This window comes from Salmo salar, chromosome ssa01 (assembly GCF_905237065.1).
Source record: "Salmo salar chromosome ssa01, Ssal_v3.1, whole genome shotgun sequence".
In the NCBI taxonomy this organism is placed as follows: Eukaryota; Metazoa; Chordata; class Actinopteri; order Salmoniformes; family Salmonidae; genus Salmo; species Salmo salar.
The window spans coordinates 125574895-125594501 of record NC_059442.1 but is presented as its reverse complement, the minus strand read 5'-3'; the positions used below and the strand labels follow the sequence as shown (position 1 = coordinate 125594501).

The 19607-nt window shown below is 41.5% G+C and overlaps 1 protein-coding gene across 2 annotated transcripts in view; it reads left to right on the top strand.

Annotated features, from left to right (window-relative positions):
- sh2d3ca (SH2 domain containing 3Ca) overlaps positions 1-19607 on the top strand; it is an 82249-nt gene that overhangs the window by 20790 nt on the left and 41852 nt on the right. For both annotated transcript variants that reach the window (XM_014125738.2, XM_014125731.2), the window contains exons 4-5: positions 14706-14745; positions 16282-16374. In XM_014125738.2, the coding sequence (XP_013981213.1) occupies positions 14706-14745; positions 16282-16374 (133 nt within the window). The remainder of the gene's footprint in view (positions 1-14705; positions 14746-16281; positions 16375-19607) is intronic.

Here is a 19607-nt window from a genome sequence, read left to right as displayed (position 1 = left end):
TAGTTTTATGTCCATATATAAGAATATCAATAAAGTTCACATGATTGTGTGACAGGTTTGCGCAAAATCTTTATCTCCGCTGCATTGTGTCATGATAATAAACAGAGTGCTGGCTCTATGGGGTGGCAAAGCCGAGCATGGACCCCCCCCCCCAGATAGAATTTGTGCCTCCCCCCAGTTTTGTTTCCCCATAAACAAAATAAATAGTATATGAATTAACCTGCCCGGTTTTGCCAATGTAGCGCTGCCAGGCCTGACTGTACCGCAGACCAGGACAGAGGCTATATGCCGGGTGAGGGAGGGGAGATGTAATATTTAGTAGTTAAAATGCATTCTGATTGGGCAATTACCTTGTTTAGGAAGCTCATGGGATCTCAGGGCAGATTTACAGCTAATAATAGGCTAGCTAGTGGTTACTAGCTTCGTTAGGTTTTGGTAGTTGCGCGCTGAACAATTATAGCTAGTTGGCTAAGCTTTGATCAGCCGAAAATAGGTGGGTGTGTGGTGTGTGCTGTTTTAATGAGCGCATCTTGAGCTAACAGTCTTCGTGGGACTTCTCTTCAACATCGCTTGCTTTCTTGTGTGTAAAATGACAGTTGTTGTGTATATGCCTGCATTTCAGTGGGCCTCATTTTTATGTCGCAGTAGTAAGACCAATACCGCGTGTAGTCTACTAAAGGAAGTAGGCAAATGTTTACGCTATCATTAATTTGCATGATGTCAATAATATGAAAACGCCCCCTTCCTGCTCTCTTGCTATAGCATTTGTGTGTAACCAGTGCTCCCGCACACTGACTCTATTCCCGGTACCCCCTGTATATAGCCTCGCTATTGTTATTTTACTGTTGCTCTTTAATCATTTGTTACTTTTATTTATTTTATTACATTTTTCTTAATTGCATTGTTTATGGGCTTGTAAGTAAGCATTTCACTGTAAGGTCTACACCTGTTGTATTTGACGCATGTGACAAAGCCATTCGAACACAGCGCAGTGCCAGTGGCACTGACACACCACCAGTCGGACGTTTACATACACTTAGGTTGGAGTCATTAAAACTAGTTTTTCAACCACTCCACAAATTTCTTGTTAACAAACTATAGTATTTGCAAGTCGGTTAGGACATCTACTTTGTGCATGACACAAGTCTGGTTCATCCTTGGGAGCAATTTCCAAACGCCTGAAGGTACCACGTTCATCTGTACAAACAATAGTACGCAAGTATAAACACCACGCAGCCATCATACCACTCAGGAAGGAGTCTCCTAGAGATGAACGTACTTTGGAATGAAAAGTGCAAATCAATCCCAGAACAACAGCAAAAGACCTTGTGAAGATGCTGGAGGAAACGGGTACAAAAGTATTTATATCCACAGTAAAACGAGTCCTATATCGACATAACCTGAAAGGCTGCTCCGCAAGGAAGAAGCCACTGCTCCAAAACCGCCATAAAAAACCCAGACTACGGTTTGCAACTGCAAATGGGGACAAAGATCGTACTTTTTGGAGAAATGTCCTCTGGTCTGATGAAATAAAAATAGAACTGTTTGGCCATAATGACCATTGTTATTTTCGGAGGAAAAATGGGGACGCTTGCAAGCCGAAGAACACCATATCAACCGTGAAGCACGGGGGTGGCAGCATCATGTTGTGTGGGTGCTTTGCTGCGGGAGGGACTAGTGCACTTCACAAAATAGATGGCATCATGAGGCAGGAAAATGATGTGGATATATTGAAGCAACATCTCAAGACATCAGTCAGGAAGTTAAAGCTTGGTCGCAAATGGGTCTTCCAAATGGACAATGACCCCAAGCATACTTCCAAAATGGCTTAAGGACAACAAAGTCAAGGTATTGGAGTGGCCATCACAAAGCCCTGACCTCAATCCTATAGAACATTTTTGGGCAGAACTGAAAAAGCGTGTGCAAGCAAGGAGGCCTACAAACCTGACTCAGTTACACCAGCTCTGTCAGGAGGAATGGGCCAAAATTCACCCAACTTATTGTGGGAAGCTTGTGGAAGGCTACCCAAAACGTTCGACCCAAGTTAAACAATTTAAAGACAATGCTACCAAATACTAATTGAGTGTATGTAAACTTCTGACCCACTGGGAATGTGATGAAAGAAATAAAAGCTGAAATAAATAATTCTCTCTACTATTATTCTGACATTTCACATTCTTAAAATAAAGTGGTGATCCTAACTGACCTAAGACAGGGAATTTTTACTTGGATTAAATGTCAGGAATTGTGAAAAACTGAGTTTAAATGTGTTTGGCTAAGGGGTATGTAAACTTCCGATTTCAACTGTAAGTACAAATCTCCAGCAATGTGGTGGATAGTACAGTAGGCCAGCAGGACAGAGGAGAAAATATTGAGTGTAAAAGACTGTTCTCGGATGCTGTCATTGGTGAAATATCCGAATGATTCAGCGAACGTAACAGCCAATTTGTGAAGGCCCTGTGTGCCCTTGACCCAGAGAGCCATGACTTTCTTATTGTAAAAAAAGGTGAAACTACTGCTAGATCGAAGCAAAACTGATTTGGTGGAAGCTGAGTTTAATGTCACTTGCCCGCTCCGGCTCCAATGAGGACAAATGGACCCCACTTGATATCCAGCAACGATTCTCTGGGCCCCTCTCCACTATGCTGACTGTGCTTACTGCACTGGAAACATGGATTGACTTTGGGGTGTGCAACTCAATATTAGGTGTTCCTCATAGAAAAGGATATGTGGTTGTAAATGGAACTGTACATATTGGAAACGTGTTTGGGGTAGACTGGCATTGCTTAGTTGATTAAGTCGGTGGAATTTGATCCACAGAAGTGTATTGTGCCATATCACAACGTGTTGCTGTACTCATGAGCGGCATGGTTTTCCATGCTTGAAGCGAGCCTATAGGCCTATTTGTTTGGCAAGACAGCATCTCACTGTAGTAGGCTGTGTTTGTTATTTGGATCTCCATGTGCCTTTTGTTTACTGCGTTTGTTTACTGTTAATGTAACAAGCCTAAATATAGATTGTGTCATGCGATCTGATATTTTGTTGACTAGGCCTCATTGGTAGGGATGGGCATTTTAAATGTTTTGATTGTTCGAGTACTCCCTCCCCCCCAAACAAATATATTTTTAGAAGACAAGCCCACACTGGAATTTTTATTTATTTATCTTTCTACAATGTAGAAAATAGTAAAGATAAAGATAAACCCTTGAATGAGTAAGTGTGTCCAAACTTTTGGCTGGTACTGTACGTACACCAAGGTCAATCACTAGCAGTATTACAATAACAAATAACACGTGGATACAGTTCATGGGACAAGCAACATTTCATACAGTTCAGAGTAACCGCGCAGGAAGGGGGGGGGTTGGGGGGGTGAATTGATCAGTTCATAGACCTTAGTCAAAACCTTTGAATAGCCTGACTGTCTTTCTGTGTTAGTGTGCCAGTTGGCTCCAACAGCATGCCTTCTCTCCCCAGTACCCCTATCAATCCTTATTATGTCCAGGCAGGGTGATGAAAAGGCCTTATTCTGAGCTAAACCACAAACATGAACAGCGTTTGTTAACAGCAAAGAATACTATGTGTATGGAGACAAGATTAAAAGACTTGACCTTTTATCACGTTTCAGGGAAGACCCGGAGGAAGACCGTGTCGAAGTAACAAAAGTTTATTACTAGAACAGGGGGCAGGAAAAACGACAGGTCAAGGGCAGGCGAGGTCTTTTTTTAACCTTTATTTTACCAGGTTATGCTACACTCTAAAAAGACAAGCTTCCTGGAGTATCCTTTAGGGGTTCTTCAAATTGAAACTGTGGGTGAACCCTTATAAGTTCTTCAAAGAACCCCTTTTAATGGATCCTCAAAGAACCTTTTGAAGAACCTTTTGGGGTACATTTTTGAACTACCCCCCCCCAGTTATTATTATTAATAATATGCATAACAATAACAACAACACAATATTTTGTACCTTGGTTTTTGTGGTAAATATGAATTTAAAAAACTGTTTTGATAATGGTTTTCATACACATACCTTGTCCATAATGTAGAGGCCCATTGGATATTCATTGAAGAGGTAAGGAAGGAGGATGTTAAATGTGATCTGCATAACATACCAATACCAATTGACATACCTTTGAATGCCTCATCTGTATCCCTACAGACACAAAATGTATCAGTTCAGTCATCTGCACCAAATACAGCTCTTTGTTTATTGATATCCATTGAATTGTGTCCATTTTCTGTTTTAGAACAATTTGCACAAATATGAAAAGATAGACGGTATCATCATAAAACAATATAAATTTAGATCATACAAGGGACAAACCTTACCTTGAATTGAGTTGATCTTTACATTTTTCAGTTAAGTGACTGCACCTGCTGTCTTTTCAAATTCAAATCCCCGTGGGCAGTTCGGTTCCTGCAAGAACCCCCACCAACTAAGGAGGTTCCTCAATGAACCCCAAATCCTATAGGGTTCTTGGAAGAACCTTTTGGGGGCAATTTTCAGTGCCAAGAACCCTAAGTTGAACCCCGAATTTTTAGTGTATGTAGTTAAAACCTCTCATTCTCTCAAACAGAATTAGTGAACATAAAAGTTAAACCAGGAGAAACGACACAGATTATCCAGTCGCAGTACATTTTAATGACCTAAAACATGACATTTCTACCTTTTTATAACATTTTGTGACATAGAGAAAGTCAAGATATCAGACAGGGGAGGTGATAATAATACTCTGAGCAAAACAGAATGTTTTTTGATTTTCACCCTCCAGACATTATTTCCTAAAGGACTTAATGATGAAATGGCCATGCATGTTATGTTGTAAATGTGAACATGAATTATGCCCCGTTTTTTTTCTTGCGCTTTACCCATTGATTTATGAAAACTTGCTTGGTAGGTCGATGTCCTCATTGTGGTTTTACAGACATGTTTAATACGTTTTATGTACACACTTTATTCGCATATTTATGAAAAGCATATTGTTATATTTGGTAGCGCTTATTTATTTTTCCTTCGACTCCAACCCCTTTCCATACGTAGAACGGATGTGGGTGGGGCTAGGTCTACATAAGGGTGCTAATTTAAAAAACTCACAAAAGCTCTGACCAAGGCCGTGAGGACGATACGTAAAGCTTGTTAAAGAGCAGTGTTACTATCAAGAACGCTGTGCGGGTTTCTTCTTTTTTTCTCATTTTACTCATTGAGATTAAAAATATTTTTGCAAAAATAGCAGCACACTGTTTCAAACATTTACAACATAAAACACAATTGCACTACAGTTTAAAAACATCCGTTGGCATATTAAACAGGCACATAGGTTTTGTGTGGAGTGGTTTAACTAGGGGTCAAAACATTGATGGCCCCCAATACATTTTCCACCATAGATTTTTCCCTAGCTTTAAAACCATTCAAGGAGACAAGCTCCTGTAGTCTCAAGTCAAGGAGAATTACAGTCCTGTGAGTGTAGGTGATATTTGTCATTAGTCTGCTTGACAATGTACCGTATGTACACAGGTAAAATGGGAGCTTTATAAATAAAAATTTACCAATGACTTAGTCTCCAAAGATCTAAGGAAGGCCAGCTCACTCTCATATAGAAGGTACAGTGATGGGTGAGAGTTTTGGAGATGATTTATTTATGTTTGAGCGCTTTAGAGTTTGTAACAAACCTCAGAGCCCCATGGTACACAGTGTCCAGCATACAAAATGACGCCACAGGTACATGTATATACAATGTGTCACCATAGTCAATTACAGGCAAGAATGTAGCGGAAATGAATCTCTTTCTCGCTTTAACGATGGTGGTCATCCATGGGAAACTGGTGACGTAATCAGATTCGCTGTGCATGAGCGACAGACTTATCTAGCACAGCAGCGGGAGACTTTATGAGATGTAGGTTCGTCGGTACCAGGTCTGTACACAGCAGATACATATTTTGTTATAGCAAGAGAAGGAACGGCTTTCTACTGTGATAAATAGCTATTGGCAGTCTATCGGCAGTCAGATTCTTGGTGTGTTTCATGCTTAAAGTTAGTAATTTCCACTTTAAAATGTCACACCTAATTTGCACTAACGAAAGATGTATCGACAAAATATCCATTAATTATAATCCACATAACAATTCATATTTCCTGTTGCTGCAGGATTTTTTTCCCTACTGTTAAGCTGTTAAGAGCGTTGAGCCAGTAACTGAAAGGTCTCTGGTTTGAATCCCAGAGCTGACTTTGTGAAACATCTGTCTATGTACCCTTGAGCAAGGCACTTAACCGCAGTCGCTCTGGATAAGAGCTAAATGACACGTGTGAAACTGTCTCAAATTAAGATACTGCATCTGCACATGCGGTGTGCCTGTCTCATTTAACAAGGAGCCCAGTGATTGGATTCTTTGGGTATGTAGACTGTTGGTATGTGAGGGGCTTTTTGCAAAAATAATTGCACCAGGCATCGGAATTCAGTTCACAGTTGTGAACATACGGTTCATTTATCCCTTCAGTACCATGAGGGCTATTATGTGGAATGAAGCTCCGCTGTGGGGCCTAAACACAATTCCCAGTCAAGCTCCCTGCCTCCACCACAAGGCCTATAAGAGCTCAGACACACCTGTAGGATTGTCAAACGTTTGCCTGCCAACAGTACTCAGGACCTCTGAACAGAGTGTTGGCAGTCAATCTCTTTTGTGTACACACAGCAAAGACCTTGAAGTTGTCAGCCATTCAGCCTTGTTACAAATACTCCAAACCAGAAGGTGGCAGTAGCGTTGTTTGGCAATGCATTTCCATGTATGGTGCTTTATGGTCTAGTCAGTGTTAGCTAGCTAATGTTGCTATTGTTGTAGAAAGCCCTTGTTAATACTAACCAGATGGCCACAGGTATAGGTGGGTTAGCTGACAACGCCACGAAAATGATGTGCACGCTTCAATTAGATAGAAGTCTGTGTCACTATAGCTGACCAACAACTGTAACAATGCATCTGTAACAAGTGCTCATTGTGCAAATGTATTTGTTTTCAATAAACATTGGAGAATAAATATATTTTACATGTTGTCAACAATCTAAGCTAACCCCATCTGTTCTGCCCCATAGTTGGTGTTGTTGCTAAATAACCAACCTGTCTATATAACTAGCTAGCAGGATGACGTTAGAAATCATTTAATTCACTCTCCAAAATCACATACAGCCCATAGATAATTTTTTTGCTAGCTGGCTAACGTTATCTAAATGGTTAGCATGATATGCTAGCTAGCTGTTGTGCTAGCTAGGTAAAGTAAAGACACTGCATTGACTCTCAGCAGCCAGCTACAGGAGCTGCTTCATGAAAACAAATGAATTGTGATTTAATTATGTTACTAGCTACAGTGGCTAGATAGCTAGCTTGGTAAAGCATATAGTGTTGTTTGCATTGTCCTGCATTTTACCACCCCATTTGTTTAATATGAAGTGTGTGTAACTGCCTTGCTCAGTTAGCAAGCTAACATTAGCTAGCTCACTAATAAGCTAGTGCACATTATCAAACCTAACAAAAAAAATCTTTCTTTAAGCACAAAACTCCTTAGCTAGACGTAAAAGATGTAAAGACTTGCTTAAGAAAAAAAAGTCTTATGCAACTTCATTGTTTTAATTAGATCAATTCTGATGAAAAGGTGGTGGATTAGACCAGAAAAAATGCCCTCTTTTTCTTGCCACTCCTGTCAGCTCCCCCACGTGGAGGATTCGTGGCCACTCAAGGACATTGAGACTTGTCCCAAAGCAACTCCTGCTTTATCTTGGCTGTGTGCTTAGGGTCATTGTCCTGTTGGCTCTGGAGCAGGTTTTCATCAAGGATCTCTCTGCACTTTGCTCCGTTCATTTTTGCCTCGATCCTGACTAGTCTCCCAGACCCTGCAGCTTCCACCACAATGCTTCACTGTAGGGATGGCTCCAGGTTTCCTCCAGACGTGACGCTTGGCATTCAGGAAAAATAGTTCAATCTTGGTTTCCTCAGACCAGAGAGTCTTGTTTCTCATGGTCTGAGAGTCTTTAGGTTCCTTTTGGCAAATTCCAAGCGGGCTGTCGTGGGCCATTTCTTGAGGAGTGGCTTCTGTCTGGCAACTCTACCATAAAGGCCTAATTGGTAGAGTGCTGCAGAGATGGTTGTCCTTCTGGAAGTTTCTCCCATCTCCACAGAGGAACTCTAGAGCTCTGTCAGAGTGACCATCAGGTTCTTGGTCACCTCCCTGACCAAGGTCCTTCTCCTCCGATTGCTCAGTTTGGTCGGGCGGCCAGCTCTAGGAAGAGTCTTGGTGGTTCCAAACTTCTTCCATTTAAGAATGATGGAGGCCACTGTGTTTTTGGGGACCTTCAATGCTGCAGAAATGTTTTGGTACCCTTCCCCAGATCTGTAACTCGACACAATCCTGTCTCGAAGCTCTGCGGACAATTCCTTCAACCTCATGGCTTGGTTTTTGCTCTGACTTGCACTGTCAACTGTGGGACCTTATATAGACAGGTGTGTGCCTTTCCAAGTCATGTCCAATCAATTGAATTTACCACAGGTGGACTCCAATCAAGTTGTAGAAACATCTCAAGGATGGTCAATGGAAACAGGATGGACCTGAGCTCAATTTCGAGTCTCATAGCATAGAATCTGAATACTTATGTAAATAAGGCAGCAAATGTATAAAAAAATCCACAAACCTGTTTTCACTTTGTCATTATGGGGTATTGTGTGTAGATTGCTGAGGAAATTGTTTTATTTAATCCATCTAAGAATAAGGCTGTAACTTAATTTTTTTAAGTCAAGGGGTCTGAATACTTTCCAAAGGCACTGTACTGTATCTTTGAGATATTTGCAAATGTTCCTCCCATATAAGGAAAGTTCCCAGAAGTAACAACTAAAGGTAGACTTATCAATTAGTCAGTGTTTTATCAATTTCTGTTTATGAATTATTAAGTGATTAAAACGTGTAATTCTGTTACCAAATCGGTAACAGAATTACCTAAAATCTCTAACGGAATTGCTGCAATTGTTTTGGCTACCATGGGAAATCATAGTAGTCACAAACCACAGTTACGTCACGGGCTACTGTCCTCCCTTCCTCTGGCATACTGTTATGTTCAGCTCATAACTGTTTTCTTTTCTGTCATCTGGTGGTCAAAGCTAGTGTGAAAACAGTCTGGACAACCTCTCTCTCTCTCTCTCTCTCTCTCTCTCTCTCTCTCTCTCTCTTTCTCTCTTTCTTTCCAGCTACTGTTACCTCTCCCAGCTCTTACTGACACCTACCCATGAGCCCCCTCTCTTTCCATTTACTGTAGCCAGGATCCACACCCACTGAGCACCGATCAACACTGGATGTCCATGGACGTTGAAAAGTAGTTGAAATTTGGTCAGTCCGCTCTGGCCTTGATTTCAATGTCCCCAGGTGTAATGTTTTGGGTCGGTCCAGACCAGCCTTGATTTCAACGTCTACAGATGTTTCACAAGTTTGGACCTCAAAGTGCATCACAGTACAGTGAGGCACAGTAGAGTACAGAAAAGTAGAGTATAGTTCAGTACAATAGAGTAGAGTACAGAAAAGTAGAGTATAGTTCAGTACAATACAGTAGAGTAGAGTACAGAAAAGTAGAGTATAGTTCAGCACAGGACAGTAGAGCACACTGGCGTAGCGTACAGTATAATGTACTGTACTATACTGTAATCTATTGTACTCTACTGTGATGTGCTGTACTGTACTGTGCTTTACTGTGCTGTACTGTGATGTCCAAACTTGTGAAACATAGACAACTATGATTGGTTTCAGATTTTGTCCAGACCAACCAAATTTGGTCTTGTTTGGGTGCGGAGCTCATTAGACTAATAACATGTAAAGGATGATATTGTATATTTCTACCTGGGTCGTTCCATGAAAAGAGTGCCTTTTGCTTCCCTTTGATATTTTAAGTGGACGTTGTGCACCAATATTGAATTTAAATGCCTGTTATATTACATTAAGTGTCCTTTTTAATATAGACCACATGGAGAAATCAATAAATTAGATTTTTTTTATATGAAAAAAGACTTGTTAAATTGCCAAAATGCAGCACTTTGACATGTCCCTCCATCAACCCTTTGTCACTTCTTGGAAGTTTTGAACTCACTAAATCTCCAAATAACCCAAGTTTCTCCATCATAGTAAAGCCCTAGTTATTTTGTTGCTTTGACAGTCATTTCTGAACATCATTATTTATTAGTAATTAGTGATTCATTTATGTCTGTCCCTCATTTTGAGGTCAACCCTTTTCGTGAACTGAACTCTCGTTTGAATATGGTGAAACTATTCCTTATTTTTTGTTAAAAAAAAATCCCATCAACCCTGTTACCCATAGATAGACAGGCTAGAAACGTTTTAACAATTCAATTTTTGGGGTGAAGCTTGCATGCAATTGCCACTCCCTGTTGCACACAACGAGCTTCCATTCCTTCTGTCACAAGGGAATTTATGGCTGATTTAAGAAGAAACCTGTTACGGTCAACCCTGTTATTTTATTTGGCACTTAATAGGTACTTACAATAGTCATAATTTTTTTTTACCTGTTTGAAATGGGAAAATGTGCTCTTTATGGCAGAATGTAAAAATGTTGTGAAATCCCTTTTTATTTTTTTATAGCATTTTTTACTTCTCTAAAGGTACCTAATTGGTGGTACGACCCACATCACCATGAAGAGAATAACATTCATATCCAGAATAATGCATTTCTGTGTTGTCCAAATCAGGGAACCATGATGTCATTCTTCTACCGTAATTCTCTTACCAGGTGTAAATCCTTTTAATTTACTGTAGTTCAATAACCAAATTATATTTTTCAGGTCATCGCTGACACCCTAGTCTTTCTGCAGACATCTTTAAATCTTAATTCAGAGCAGATTTTTAACAGAGTTTTGTCGTGACGTGACTTTGATTAATGTGATGACTGTTATTTATTGAATAAACTAACTATGTTTAATTGTTACCCAATTTAAATGAATCATGTAACAATTAACTCATTAGGAATTTGGAGCACCGCTGAAGAAGTTGTTTAACGAGTTACCATTTCCCGAATTAAACTCAAGATGATATATATAAGATATATCGATAACAGTCACTTATTAATCATTACCTCATATCAGTCTCATTGTGAACGTCGTAGACTTCTTGAATCCGCAAGAACCCCAGCCTTTTCTGATTATTCAGTTCTACACAAATTGATTGAATTATTTATTTACTAACTAACTAAATAAAACACAGACTACACAAACACCTGAGACAAAAATCCCTAGTGGACTGACAAGATATGACGGCTTGTTACAGAATGGAGAGGGGATGGGGAAAGAGAGATACAGTGGCTTCTGAAAGTATTCACCCCCCTTAGCATTTTTCATATTTTGTTGCCTTACAACCTGGAATTAAAATAGATTTTTGGGGGGTTTGTATCATTTGATTTACACAACATGCCTACCACTTTGAAGATGCAAAATATTTTTCTTGTGAAACAAACAAGAAATAAGACAAAAAAAACAGAAAACTTGAGCATGCATAACTATTCACCCCCCCAAAGTCAATACTTTGTAGAGCCACCTTTTGCAGCAATTACAGCTGCAAGTCTCTTGGGGTATGTCTCTATAAGCTAACCACTGGGATTTTTGCCCATTCTTCAAGGCAAAACTGCTCCAGCTCCTTCAAGTTGGATGGGTTCTGCTGGTGTACTGCAATCTTTAAGTCATACCACAGATTCTCAATTGGATTGAGGTCTGGGCTTTAACTAGGCCATTCCAAGACATTTAAATGTTTCCCCTTAAACAACTCAAGTGTTGCTTTAGCAGTATGCTTAGGGTCATTGTCTTGCTGGAAGATGAACCTCTGTCCCAGTCTCAAATCTCTTGAAGACTGAAACAGGTTTACCTCAAGAATTTCCCTGTATTTAGCGCCATCCATCATTCCTTCAATTCTGACCAGTTTCCCAGTCCCTGCCGATGAAATACATCCCCACAGCATGATGCTGCCACCACCATGCTTCACTGTGGGGATGGCGTTCTCGGGGTGATGAGAAGTGTTAAGGTTTGCGTAATTTTCCTTGATGGCCAAAAAGCTACATTTTAGTCTCATTTGTCCAGAGTACCTTGTTCCATATGCTTGGGGAGTCTCCCACATGCCTTTTGGCGATTACCCAAAAAATGTTGCTTATTTTTTTCTTTATGCAATGGCTTTTTTTCTGACCACTCTTCCGTAAAGCCCAGCTCTGTGGAGTGTACGGCTTAAAGTGGTCCTATGGACAGATACTCCAATCTCTGCTGTGGAGCTTTGCAGCTCCTTCAGGGTTATCTTTGGTCTCTTTGTTGCCTCTCTGATTAATGCCCTCCTTGCCTGGTTCGTGAGTTTTGATGGGCGGCCCTCTCTTGGCAGGTTTGTTGTGGTGTCATATTCTTTCAATTTTTTAATAATTGATTTAACGTTGCTCTGTGGAATGTTCAAAGTTTCGGATATTTTTTTATAACCCAACCCTGATCTGTACTTCTCCACAACTTTGTCCCTGACCTGTTTGGAGAGCTCCTTGGTCTTCATGGTGCAGCTTGCTTGGTGGTGCCCCTTGCTTAGTGGTGTTGCAGACTCTGCGGCCTTTCAGAACAGGTGTAGATATACTGAGATCATGTGACACTTAGATTGCACACAGGTGGACTTTATTTCACTATGTGACTTCTGAAGGTAATTGGTTGCACCAGATCTTATTTAGGGGCTTCATAGCAAAGGGGGTGAATACATATGCACTCACCACTTTTCTGGGGGGGGGGTTTTGAGAATTTTCTGAAACAAGTCATTTTTTTTCATTTCACTTCACCAATTTGGACTATTTTGTGTATGTCCATTACATGAAACCCACATACAAATCCATTTAAATTACAGGTTGTAATGCAACAAAATAGGAAAAATGCCAAGGGGATGAATACTTTTGCAAGGCACTGTAGAGAAAGGGACATTTATCGTGGATACATTCTATAACTATTCTCACATTAATCCTATACCTTGAACCACCGCCCATCTGGGTAATAAATGTAATGTATTTACGTGTAGATGTCTTGTTCATCATCTCTCTGTTGCAACCAATCAGTCCTTCTGTGGGAAGGGCTCGATGGGTGTAAGGCTCTGGTTGTCCCCCAGAGGTCACAATGTCCTTCGTAGTTTTCCTGGTCTTGTAGTGGAGTGTTCAAACAGAACAGATCTTCAGATGCACTAATGATTGTCTGATATGGGATCTTTTCCTTCCTTTCTCGGGTAGATAGTCAAAGTTCTTGATCCCTTTACATGCACAGCTGCAGACTGTAAATGCTTTGGTCTAGTGAGTTTATCTTCTTCAATTCGTGTTGAGTTTGAGTTTCTAACCATTTCAACGTGTGGACCACGGTCTCACGTCTTTTGGTCTGGGAGTTTCAACCATTTGTAACGTTTAGCTCACGCTTCACATCTGCTGGTCTGGTAAGTTAATTCTTAGCAAGTCCTTTTAAAGCACTCTGGTCGAAAAGGGTGTTTCCGTCACACTGACACGCTCTTCTGACTTCATTCGGGATTTGGCTTAGTTAATGTGCAATGGTCATGAAAACGAAGTTCTCGTTAGAAAACTAAAATCACATTCCTATCTTAACAGAAATAGTTTCATCATTCTTTGTATTTCCTACACAACGTAAAGGATGCAAACCTGACATACACAGTGTGAAAGCTCTTCAAATGACAGTATTTTGGTTATACAGTTTTTAATAACATCACAAAATGAAAAGCAATATGACATGATTATTCTTTACCTCTTCACTGACCATTCTTAGCATTTCTATCTGAAAAAAATTGTTCCAATATTCACTTTTAAGGAAATTATAGTTTTGGCGGCAAAGGTTTCCTGGGGGACAAAAGCATTCCTTTGGTTGATACTGAAGAGCAGGAGAGGGTTCTCTGCTGCAGAAGATTTACGATTGGCGTGAGGTGTCATAAAACCGGCCCAGCCCCCCCTGTCCTCTCCTGTGGGAGAGAGAGGGGTCTGGCTATATGTCAGCCATTTGCCAAGCTGATCTGAGGCCTTGGATCCTTGATCAGGAGAGTCATTACAGTTTTTGAAACTTTTAAATCAATGTTTTTTATTTGGCATACATTTTAAAGTAAAAAAATCTGGAATTGCCCACAGGGCCTATGTAATGTGATGTGACTGGGCATACAGCTCCTCTGTGTGTGTGTGTGTGTGTGTGTGTGTGTGTGTGTGTGTGTGTGTGTGTGTGTGTGTGTGTGTGTGTGTGTGTGTGTGTGTGTGTGTGTGTGTGTGTGTGGACTATGAGAACTAACAGAGTGTTTGAACTCTGTCCTCAGTGGGTGTGTAATTACCCTCTCTGATGGGCAGGGTCATATGATCTAGCTGCACTGTGGGGCCTACAGCTGCACCATGAGGCCTATACAGTATGTTTCCTCCCAGCTCCACCGTGGGGCCTTGACATTTGATCTCTCTTCATGTGAAGTGTAAGTTATGTGGAAATGTTATGGGGCCCTTGAGATTTGAGGGATCGTACCCTGCTTCACTACAAGACCCTGATATGTGATCTCTTATCACCTGAGATACAGTTAAACACACTGTAGCTTCTCCATGGGGAATATGCCCACTGTGTGTGGTACGGTATGTGTGTATCATTGTACATCTGCACAACACATTGATAAAGTTCTCTCTGTCCTCTTCCCGACAGTCACATGGACCATACAGACAACAAGAGTGAATATGTCAAGGTAAGACTATTTTTTTCTTTCCTTACTTTTATTCCTCCGACAGTATGTCTTTCTGTTAGTTTGTAGGCTGGTTCTGCTAGCATCATGGTTCCTACTCAGAAGGCCCAGAAATTGCTTCAGCATCTGAGAAAAGGAAGGGACTGGGTGCTAAAGCCCATCTGAGCAGTGGTAACCATTTAGCAACAGTGTGAGTTCAATGAGTTGGTCTTTGTAGTGTGGTTAGGGGACCAGTGTGAGTAGATCTCCTCTCCCTGCTTTGGCTTTGTAGTGAGGTTTAAGGGGACCTGTAGTTGAGCTCCTGACTCCAGGACCAGTGTTTGTAATTTAATTAGGATCAGTAGCACAGAGGCTCAGTGCCCCCCCCCCCACCCCGCCCGCCCGCTCCGCTCCGCTCTGCTCTGCTACAGTCGAATGGCTGCTGGTGAATGATGTTTGTTACCATGGGCAACTGAGCAGGAAGCAGGATCTTGGCCAAAGGCCTTGTTTCTAAACAAGTAAGTTGTGGAATACTTAAACATGCCAAACTCTCCAAATCTTCTCTTGTTTTGCGTTTTTAACTTTTTTTTTAAATATCTAAGTTGAACTGTTTTAAAGTAAGTGACTTCACACACACCATAATGCAGTACTCTGCAGAATTCAGACTTGAGGGTCTTAAAAAAAAAAAAATTCTCAAGTTATATTGGATTTCCATTTTAATGTGGTCTTTGAAATGTAATTGTAGTTGATTACATAACTGCGCTTCTGCGATTATGCCCGTTTCAGCAGTCTCTCTCAGCGTTTAGCCTAATTCATTCTGCCATTTAGGAAATGTAATCCAAAGTCAACAGCGCTGCTTCAGCACTTCTGGGTTCCAATGTGCTGGGTGTAGTTCAGGACCAGGCCGCTAGGTGACACTGTAAGCCTGGTTTCTGGGTTGAATCCATCCACAGCAGAGGTCAGAGGCCGAGTGTGATTGCTTGATGTGACCCAGTAGTTGTTTTGACACGCGTGCGCGTGCGCACACACAGATACACATACACACACACACACACACACACACACACACACACACACACACACACACACACACACACACACACACACACACACACAGTAGAGGGAATAGAATAGCAAACGAAAGTGCTCAGTTCTGACTGAACACTTGGGATCCATTGTCTGTTTTTCGTTGTAACTCAAAAAGAACTGGTGTCAGAAGAAAGTACTAACACTGACCCATATATCCGTCTGGTGTAATACAGTCTCTATCGCTCTCTGTGCAGTGATACCTTTCCCCTTCCAGTTTCCTCACCCTCCTCCCCTCTCCTCTCCTCCTCTCCACTTCCCCTCCTCTGAGCCTCCTTCCCTCCTGCTCTCCTCTCTCTTTCTCCTCCTCTCTCACCCTCCTCCCCTCTCCTCTCCTCCTCTCTCACCCTCCTCCCCTCTGATGCCCCGTGTTGCCCTCCCTCGTTTTCTCGACAACATCGCTTCTCTGTGAAACATTTATGACACTTATGTTTAAATAAACACTTGACCTGAATGTTCAGTGTTATGTTACAGACCTCTCAGGCGGAAGAAGACAGCCTGGCCCGGCCGGAACTGGACTGGGCTGGCCTGGACTCGACTAGACTAGACTGGCCCGGCCTGGACTGTGTAAGTTTTACACTGGGTGGAAGCACAGTGCTTTATTCAATCAATACATTAATGGGAATTAAATCAGCAATCTGCTTTTAGAAAAAAAAAGTGGTGGGGCTGCCATTTGGCTGAAGAAACAAATGACAGATTGTGGTTTTTAAATATCATTCTTCATATGCTGGAAGAAACTGGCCTTGGTAGGGAGGTTCAGTTTTTTATCCTGGAAACGTGGACATGAATCCAGACTGAATATGGCCTGTAGTGTATATATGAATATATAAAGTGTAGTTAGTTCTAAAGTATAGAGTATAGTTATTTTTTAACATTTTTTTATTTAACTAGGCAAGCCAGTTAAGAACAAATTCCTATTTACAATGACGGCCTACACCAGCCAAACCCGGACAACGCTGGGCCAATTGTGAACTGCCCTATGGGACTCCCAATCACAGTTGGTTGTGATACAGCCTGGATTTGAACCAGGGTGTCTGGAGAGACGCCTCTTGCACTGAGATGCAGGCCCTTAGACCGCTGTGCCATTCGGGAGCCCGAGTGGTGTAGGGTACATATGAATATGGCCTAGATGTATGTCTGTGAGTGTGCGTTGTAGCACAAAATTCTAGAGAGTGCCTCTGACACTGTATCTTTTGTAGGTTTGTATGGGCATAATGGGTCTGGAGGGAGAGGTTGGGCTGTTTTATATGCAGTTAATTAACATATGTCTGGCACAAGACACACTGGTGGTTTAATGAAGCCTCATCAGTGTGTGTGTGTGTGTCGTCTGTGTGTGTGTGTGCGTGTGTGCCCGCCTGCATACGGAGTGGGCGCACATGCTTCTTGGGTGAGTGTGTGTGTGTGTGTGTGTGTGTGTGTGTGTGTGTGTGTGTGTGTGTGTGTGTGTGTGTGTGTGTGTGTGCTAGAGGGGGGCTCAGCTGCAGTGGTGGTATAGGGGGTGGGGTTCTAGCTGGTTCCAGTTCACACTCCATAGTTTCTCTCCAGTATTACTGCTGGTGATAAGGCTACGCAGCACACACACACACCCACACACACACACACACACACACACACACACACACACACACACACACACACACACCCAAAAAACACCCACACACACACACACACACACACACACACACACACACACACACACACACACACACACACACACACACCCACACACACACACACACACACACACACACACACACACACACACACACACACACACACACACACACACACACACACACACACACACACACACACACACACACACACACCCACACACACAGTCTTTCTGCGATATTGCTTCACCGAGTCCTACGGCAGATTGAGTTAGGCCTGTGCCTTCATTGATCTGAGGGAGTGTAAATCGACTGGGCTAGACTTGCTAACATGTCTCTTATAGTCTTGGGTTTCCGTCACTTAGCAAACTGAGCCCTGCTCAGGTAATCCCGACCATTGTGTCGCTGAACTGTCGTGGGGCTGCTGCACACATATACATTTTTCCTAGGGGTGCGTCATAATGGAAGTGACCTCGTTTATGTTCCTTGAAACGCCGTTGTCGATCAGACGGCTACAGTCAGCAGCAGTCATGTGTCTACGGACCAGAGTTATACTGTTATCACTGAGACGGTGTGCCGTAGTAGAACGCCCGCTGTGAGCAGTTAACCCCGCACTATTGGCTCATCTATAAATATCACTGTCATGTCTACCTCTGATAAGCCTCCCAGTGAAGCAATATAAACAATCAAGCAACCTAGGAAAGTGTTACGTTAACATATGCAGCCTGAGAAGGTTCATGAAATCGGTAATTTGCTAGAAACAGAAAGCGTTGATATACTGTCTCTCTCTGAGACTCGCTTAGATCATTTATTTGATGATACGGGGGTAGCGATATATGGTTAGAACATCTGCAGAAGAGACAGAAATGCCAATGGTGGAGGTGTGGCTGTTTATATGCAGAGGCATATGCCTGTAAATCTTAGAGAAGATCTCATGTCAAATGCTGTTGAAGTAATATGGCTACAGGTTCATCTGCCTCATCTAAAGCCAATTCTTGTAGGAAGCTGCTATAGACCACCAAGTGCTAACAGTCAGTATCTGGATAATATGTGTGAAATGCATGTTAATGTATGTGATATCAACAGAGAGGTATATTTTCTGGGTGACCTAAATATTGACTGGTTTTCATCTGTCCACTCAAGAAAAAGCTTCAAACTGTAACTAGTGTCTGTCAACCTAGCAGGGTGTTGATAAACAGCAAAGGAATTAAATCATCCACATGTATTGATCACATCTTTACTAACGCTGCAGAAATCTGCTCTAAAGCAGTATGCACATCCATCAGATGTAGTGATCAAAAAATGTTCAAAGTTCCAAAGGCCGGGCCTAATATAGCGTATAAGAGGTCATACTAGAAGTTTTGTAGTGATTCATATGTTGAAGATGTGAAGATTATTTGCTGGTCTGTGGTGTGTAATGAGGAGCAACCAGATGCTGCACTTGACGCATTTATGAGATTGCTTATTCCAGTTACTAATAAGCATGCATCCATTAAGAAAATGACTGTTAGAGGAATTGAACAAATTGTATGGTGGAGAGGGATGAGGCCAAAGGGGCGTTCGTCTGACTGCACAGCTGATCATCATGGCAGCAGTTAATGGGGATCCTAATAAAATGCAAATACACAGTACACAGTACACACACTGTCTGTGGGCCAGGAACAGTGGTGGAAAAAGTACTCAATTGTCATACTTGAGTAAAAGTAAAGATATCTTAATAGAAAATGACTCAAGTAAAAGTGAAAGTCACCCAGTAAAATACTACTTGAGTAAAAGTATTTGGTTTTAAATATACTAATGTATCAAAAGTAAATGGACTTGCTAAATATACATCATTATCAAAAGTAAAAGTATTAATTCATTCAAATTCCTTATATTATGCAAACCAGACAGCACCATTTTCTTGTTTTTAATTCATTTAAGCTTAGCCACTAGCACACTCAGACATTAATTTACAAACGAAGCGTTGTGTTTAGTGAGTCCACCAGATCAGAGGCAGTAGGGATGACCAGGGATGTTCTCTTGCGTGAATTGGACCATTTTCCTGACAAAATGTACTTTTGGGTGTCAGGGAAAATGTATGGAGTAAAAAGTACATCATTTTCTTTAGGAATGTAGTGAAGTAAAAGTAGTCAAAAATATGAATAGTAAAGTACAGATACCATGAAAAACTACTTAAGTAGTACT